Below are 8,181 nucleotides of genomic sequence, written 5' to 3' on the forward strand. Positions count from 1 at the left end.
TATATAAAAATTAAAATTCATTATTAGGTTAAATTATTAGTTAACAAATTTGATATTATTTAATTAATACTAACAAATAAATATACATTAGGCCTGTTTTATATTAATGAGACTATAATTTTCACATTAATATTCATCAAGTCAATATTTTGGGAATGTATAACATTAATCAGTATTAAATACTATATTCATATTAATAAATAGCATATTATTAGACCGTAGATAGACTTGATATAATCAACGATAGACGTGTGGGAATGGCTGTGATAGTGTGGATAGCTCAGCCAAAGCTTTGAGGTTGATTGGTGCGAAGTAAGTTTACTGGGGTGGGTGGGGATGCGTGAGTAGATGCTGCTGTAGACCAGGATCAACTTAAGAGAATTTGGAAGAGCACAAGCAAATCATTCTTATGGATATAAGAAAGGCTACCATTATGGTTGATTTCAGCTGTGAGGATTATTGATTGGAGGGTGGAGGAAAGCATACAAAAGGAGGGGAAAGAGAATTTATAGAATTACCGAATAAAACTGCGAAGGCAGCTTGCAGCTGATCTAGGGTATTAGAAACCATATGCTGGAGAAATTAGCAGTCATGGGAAGTGGGTGAAGGGATGTTCGAAGGATGGTATAAATGACTGCATTCCCAGACTTAGGATAAATTATCTCTGGAGGATGAAATAAAATTGTAAAATCAGTATCCCAGAGATACCGTGAAGGAAGGCCATTGGCTACAACCGCCTAAAAAGAAAATATTATGGAATTGTGTGAAAGATGATCATTCATATGAGAAGTACAAAGAACAGGCCTGCCGAGTGAGGAAGTGAGATCAGACTATGGAAACAAGTTAGCTGAACAGGTTAAAGAAAATCCGAAAGAATTCTTTTGCTGTGTGCGTCGAGTAGAAGGAAGAATGATCATCATACGATCTGCAAGAAAGTAGCATGGCACTGAAAATAGCTGAATTATTAAGCAATCATTTTGATAAAAATGAAATGATAGCGGTAGAATAGTTAATATTATTCCAAGAGATAGATGCTAACTCAAATGGCATCTGTATCTTGGAAAAGGAATGCGGTAGAGAATGGTTGTATCCACTAACAGTGTTGTTTAACTTGAATCTCAACGTGAATGCAATTCCTAATGAGTGGAAGGATGGCTAGTCAATTCCACAGTTATAAAACAATATGTATCTCTGGAGTGCTTATTAAGATATTAAAGACAAAAATAAGATCTCGCATCCACAGGTGGATAGATAACACTTTCACCCTATGTGGCTAACATGGCTTTCTTAAAGATGGGTCTTTTTTTACCAATTTACTTACATTTGACATCAGAGTGACAGTGGCGTTCGAGAAGTGAAATGGATACCTCTCCTGCCTTACTCTGTCAAGAGTCATCTCCATTCATAAAATAGAGAGCCTTAGATGGTGAGGCACTGATCTTTTCCATCTCGCAGTTAGTATCGTATGTCTGTGTATACGTGTTCGCCTGACCGATTTGCTGTTTTTAGGGACGAAAAACCCGAGTTTCGGAAGAAAACACCCTCTCTTTATGAAAACGGCTAACTCACGTTTGATTGAAAACATAGACGCGATTCGAAATTGGGTCTTCCCATCTAAAGGGATCGTCTATACCAATTGCGCTATGAAGGCTCCGAAATGGATACGCAATGATTCGTTTAGATTTTGCACGAGATCTGACAGAATTCCACACAGGAAGTTATTATTCAATTTAAAGGGATGGACTGGAGCGTCGTTATCTTGAGGATACCAAAGAGTCAGGTCGGAGAAGATGAATCTGAGAGAATAAAGAGTGGAGGACCAATTTTGTCGTTGGATCACTTCCGGATGATAAAGGGTGTTCTTGACAGAATCTTTGTAGGCTAAGTGGAACAGACTCACCCTATGGGCTAATATTAATGAATTCATATTGCTAAGTGCAAGGTTAGGTTACATTTCGGACTGAAGGCATGACAGTCTAAGTATTATATGAAAGGTAATTTGCCGTAACATTTGGGGATAATGATGTACATTGAGTAGAGGCCACAATGGCAGGGGTTGTTAAGACGTCGCATCGGTTAATTGCGATGTTAAAAGAACACTAACTTGCAGGAGCAAAGAAATTATTCTTCCACTTGACAAAACCTTCATAAGATCCCACATGGATTATTGTGCTCAGATATAGTCGCCAGGATTCCATGGAGATGAGGAAACAGTTGTAAACATCCAGCACTGACTAATTAAAATCATGTCTGGATTTAAAGAAGGAGATATGACATAAGTTTACAAGGTTGTAAGGGGTTCAGATATTTTTTCAAATGAATGTGAGGTTCGGGTTCTCTTTATGGCACGAAGTGAGTGAATAGGATAAGCTGTTAGTAGACACCGTGAATGTTTATAAGAAAATATAAGTACAAAGAAATTACACCTTCCAGAGTCATCTGATCATCTGCCGATCAGTCCTGTACTTCCTGGGCGCTTAACAGTAAGAAACGTTATACGCTAATCACATATATGTACGTGAATAATTATGAAAGCATTTTAATTATTTAAAGTTATGCCATAATCATAACAAACACGTACTTTTAAGACTGAGGAAATTATATTAATTTTATATTAATATAATTTTTAACTAAAAATTATATTAATATAAAATAGGTGTTTTTCCGAACTCAAAATAAATTATGCTATTTTATATTAATTATATAAGTTAGTTTTACATTATATATGAAATATCTAATAATAATTAAAAATTCCAATTTTATTTTATAATATTATAAAATTAATTACCTCACTGTCTTTTGCCAAGTTTACTTATATACTCTCTGGATGTAAGAAAACGAGTCTCGTGATTGATTTCAGATTTCTGAAGGCCTTCTCAAATGTGTCTGTTGTGTTAATTAACTGCTTAACTGTTAACATTTTTATGATGTAAATTTGTTTTAAATACAAAACATGGTTTTTATTGTTCCAAACTCGCCAAGGACACAATGTTACAAGTAAAACAAGGTTAACTGTTTTGTTTGTAGCATCGCACTGCTTATTGTTATCTGACCAATCACATCACAACATTCTTAACATATAATTTATTATTACAAATACAATTCCACACAGGAAGGAGGCCTATTACAACACGTTCGAAAGGAAAAGTAAATTTTCTAGGACCACAATATCTTTGGTTATCAATCAAAATTCTTAGAATTTGAATGAAAACTGAGTTTATCAAGGTCTCAAAATTGAAGTTTAAAATATTATTTACATGAATCGTGTATGAATTGCGAATATCTTTCATTCTTGAACACTCCCGAAGGTGGACTACAGCACTGGTCTGGATAATCTACTTATATGTGGTAATAATGCATCGGAGTATTTAAGGTTGAGTCTTCTAAGGATAACATAGGATAACGTAAATTCATGAATAAGTTAGAAAACTAAAAAAAATGCGGATTTTATATAAAATAAATCTTAAGCCAGTTTTGACGTTACAATAACTGAATTTTTCACTGAAACCTTTCCAAGCATTTCGGTACATATTTTCTTCTGGACGTTAGTTTCGCTTGTTTTACTATAGCCATATAATCTAAGATATTATCCAAAGGCTGGAATTTTGTTGGTAGGTTTTTCTAAGCTCTTACGTTTACTGCATTGTACAAGACGTTCATTAATAATAAATGTTACTTTAGTGGACATTCTGCCACTCAGAGTTTGCTTCTAACTACTTCTAACTATGGCTAACATGATTTGGGCCCCGAGTAATCTAGATGTTTAAACGGAGTTTGCGCTGAAGTGGGACCCAAGTGTATTTGTAATGCGGGCTTCAATTTTTGTTTACATCTAACTTAATTACTTCGTTTTCTTGGAGGTCTCTTAGATTTTACTCCCCTCTTCTGTATTCCGGCTCTTGTTTGCCATTAAATGCCCAAGCTTGTGGTTATTGCCGGCTGCACGTGGTCTCTTAAGTTTGTTAAGGCTACACAATGAAGACGGTACGTAATTAGACAGCTTAGCACAAGGATTCGCTTATAAAATATCTATTCTCTTCCTTCCTTTGTAACGTTTTACGAAAACTTCTGTTTATCGTGAAGTTCACAATGAGTTTTGCTCGACAAGTAATAAAATTTTCTACTTTAACAATAATTGGGAATGCGTGTGCTGACAAGTCATTCGCTAATATTTTTTTCGAAATCTTATGGATGACGAAAGATTGAAATTTTTTTTTTTTACTATATTTCTCATTTTGCATTCTATGCTCTGATAAATTAAATTACCCAAGAAATTTGATAAGTTAGTTTGTGAATACATAGAGATGTTTCTTTTATATTGATTACGATGTTGAATGATAGAATAATAAGTACAAACCGGTCACGTGTAGATAAGTAGAAATTCCCCTTTTTAAAGAAGTTGCTAAGATGTTTAGATTTAATTTAAGGCAACTAAGGATGCGACTGATATCATCATCATCTTCAAATCCCTGCCATGTACCCTCAAGGAGTGTACAGGACGCGCGCTTGGCCTGGTGGCTGTGCGCTTCGTCGTTGAGGAAGAATGATCCATCTGAAAGCCAGTAACGCCTTTAAAAAAATGTCCACTCACTTTGGATAGGACAGTGCATTTTTTGTATTTCATGTTCAATACTAAAAATTAACTGTATATGATAAAATAAATTCGTTTGTGTTTTTAGTTTCCGGTTGGATAACCGGAGCTCTTATAGACCAAACTGAAACTTTTCAACACTTCAGGCCTCCAAAAAAGCAGCAGGAATAACTCATACCAGATATCCAAAATTCTTCATTTTCGTTGCTCTCCTAAATTTACTTGAATAATACAGAGGCAGGTGTCTAAAAGCCCTCGAACCCTGGTAAAATACTCCACATTTCTTCCGAACTTTTTGTGTTTGCGTCCAGGTTACGACTTCAGCATGCCAACAAAAGACGTTTCCTTTGCAATACGCTAGTTTATTTTCTTCTAACACTTTTTACAGGTTTACAAGCACGAAATGTAATAAATTTAAATTAAACTGTCGCTCTTAAATATTTTTAAAGTATCAAATGTGGCGTCAAAGAAAGATCATTACAAAAACCCTGATGTGAATTGTTCAAGGTTTTTGTAATAATTTTTCGTTTCAATTCAGTGGGGATTGAGAATTATTATTCTGAATTATGCTGATAATTAGATAACAAAATAGTTTTCTGTTGCTAAAAAAACTTATAATTCGTATAAAAAATATAATTCCTGACTAGTGAAATAAACTTCGTTACCATTCATTTGTAAGAAATTAAAATTTTGCTTCAAAACTAATCTGTCGTTAATTGCCCGAATTTAATTATATTAATTGTGTCCGATGTGAAACACTGATTAATTCTTTGTTTTAATTATATTCATAGGTGCAGAACGCAAAGAAAGTCGACGCTTTAGAAATATATGTACAAGAAACCTGCCGAGCATCACACTCCTTCAGACAACAGTTCTCTGGAAGATTATCATCATATCGGGAAGACTCTGAATTCCAACATATTCTTCCAAGAAACATCCGAAATTCTATCGCTTGTTAGAAAAGAACTTTTTGCACTTCCTTCTTGAAGACGAAAAAAAAATCGTTCTTTTCTTTTTCTTTTTTTTTTTTTTTTTAATGAAGACATCGGTGGAGTTCAGGTTTAATTAGAAGTAGTTTCCATCAAAATAAACTCTACCAACAGTTTGGGAGAAAGAGAAAGAAAGAATGAGAGAGAGAAAGAGAGAGAGAGAGAGAGAGAGAGAGAGAGAGATGATAATTTTTTCATCGCAAAAAAAAAAAAAAAAAAAAAAATTCTCGCTTTGTTTATCGTTACTGTCTAATCCGAAACCGAAGCCTTGAAATTCGGAGTTTCAAGAAATGTCCGAACATTCCCGGGCCTTATAGCTCAATAACCCGAGAAGACATTTAACAGATGTGCCAACTTTTACCGCCCTGGTCACTTTCTATTCAGAGGCATTTGATTTGAGGTCGCGTACATAACCCACAGAGAGACAGAGACAATGGCCAGGAATGAAAGAAAAAAAAAAAAAAAACTCAATCGCTCCCCCTTCTGCCAGATGTGTCGAAAGTCATACACTCACTACTCAGATATATTTAGTGGTGTTTTTTGAGACAAATAGTTCCACTTATTTTTTGATTTCTTATCCGACAACATCGAGGTATATAGTTAAGGTGAGCAGTGTATTGGAATCGTTTCGGTTCGTGTCATAAATCACTTGAATATATAAATAAATAAATATATATATATATATACATATACAGCATGCATTATCTGCTCCTCTTTTGTGTATGACAAAGCCCAACATTGAGGAGTATATTTGTTTATATAAATATCCATATATATTTACAATAATAAAATGAAAAATGGGCACACAACATCTAGCCATTATATGAGAGCTTCAATATCAACTAAACATCTTCAGTTACGTATTATTTAGTAATGAGCCTTGTTATTTTACAGCTAAAGTAAAAGGTATATGTTTATTAAAATATTTTGAACCATTGCTTTTGTTTTCTCTGATGTAATCCCTTCTTCGGCAAGTGATGTATAATAATGAGGCTGATAAAAGGTTATTGACCTTTTAAGTCATTTTCCTTGGAAAAAACCATGCATTAGCAACATTTTGAATTTGAATGGTGTTTTCATTTAGCTTTTCTAAGATATTTTTATAGATGGTTTCCTAGAGAATAATCATTTTCAACTAATTTCGCACAAATCATCCTTAGTGAATTTCTGTACATTCTTATACCTTAAATGGGAATTGTACAGCGATAATGATTTTTGTAATACGCGTGTTCTCACACAACTAATTATAATTTAATGGCGTTAATTTAGATACTTTTATCATAACTGTCTTCTAGACAATGCAAAATTTAGATGAACGGCATCTTTTACAACTTATGTAGCAATGAAAATGCCTCTAGGTTCAAAGTATACCATCGGCCATATGTATGTAACACGATATCTTTTTTATCTACTAATAACTACTTATAATATTCTGTTGATTTCTCATTTTTGGTGTATTTAGTATATGTTTATTTAAAAATTAAAAGTACATTTTTATTAAAAATTAAATTGTATTTTATAATATATATGAAAAATTATATGGTTTTTTATATGTTATAATGTTTTATTTTTAATTTATCTCATAAAAATGAAAACAGATTTATTAATAGTATCTGTATGTTTGTATTATATATTACTACATATATACGAGTATAACAATAGTTAAATAATATTTTTGCCAGTTATTTTATATTGTATGCTCTAATGAGCTACATTTCTATTACTATATTATATAAATAAATTTCAGTTTTATATATATATATTGCGGGGTGGGTTTTAAACTCTCATATGGCTAGATGCTGTATGGTTCAATGGAGGGTTTGCAACAAAGTGCTTCAATCAACCAATCCTATAATGACCGGAAAAATCACGTGTGGTCAGCCACCCATTGAGCCTTTGCTAAGTGTGTTCTACATGCATGCACGTGTTCGACCAGCCTCAATTGTTAGCCAAGTGCAAAAAAGCCATGTTTGTGTGTACCTGTCATTTAGAAAGAATCAGATAGCCTCGTGACCAGATAACCATTATCTATAAGACATTTGATAAGAAGTAAGAATAGTCCAAATTTGATCTTGTAAATATCTGGTTTCTTTGCTACATTCCTGCTAAGAATTATGTTTTTTACTTTTTATTTTCCATGTTTTTTATCTTTTTAAACCTGATCTATTATATTAGTACCAAGATGATATTGTATATCTTAAGTCACTTATTTTTGTTTTTGTTTTTATTCTAGTTTATTTTCATAAATGAGTTAACTCTTGGAATTGAATAAATACTTTTATTGGTTATACGTGTGAAGTTATTTCAAGTAACTCAAACATCCGCACATAAGGGGAAAAAAGAAATGGGAATAAATAAAGAGCAATGAGATCGGATGATCCCATCCGATGAATAGAAGAATAGATAGAAAGAGGAAGAGAGAAAAAATGGAAACAAAAGACAGATGGAAACTATAGAAGAAGAAGAAAGAGAAAGAAATTAAAGAATGTAAAAAAAAAAAAAAAAATCGGATTCGGAAAAACTATAGATGTGACTCAAAACCAAGGGGTCTTCAGACCAAAAATGATAAAAGTTCGGGACAGAAAACGGGTCCGTTGACAT

General features: G+C 33.2%; 1 protein-coding gene across 1 annotated transcript in view; it reads left to right on the top strand.

The window, feature by feature from the left end:
• LOC150092934 (lachesin-like) overlaps positions 1-7,866 on the top strand; it is a 349,114-nt gene extending 341,248 nt beyond the window's left edge. The window contains exon 10 of the mRNA XM_090413285.1: positions 5,383-7,866. Coding sequence (XP_090269411.1) covers positions 5,383-5,501 — 119 coding nt within the window. The 3' untranslated portion in view covers positions 5,502-7,866. The remainder of the gene's footprint in view (positions 1-5,382) is intronic.
• Positions 7,867-8,181: the final 315 nt, after the last annotated feature.

Source organism: Typopeltis vanoorti, chromosome 24 (assembly GCF_054136105.1).
Source record: "Typopeltis vanoorti isolate ZY-2024b chromosome 24, IOZ_Tvanoo_1.0, whole genome shotgun sequence".
NCBI lineage: Eukaryota > Metazoa > Arthropoda > Arachnida > Uropygi > Thelyphonidae > Typopeltis > Typopeltis vanoorti.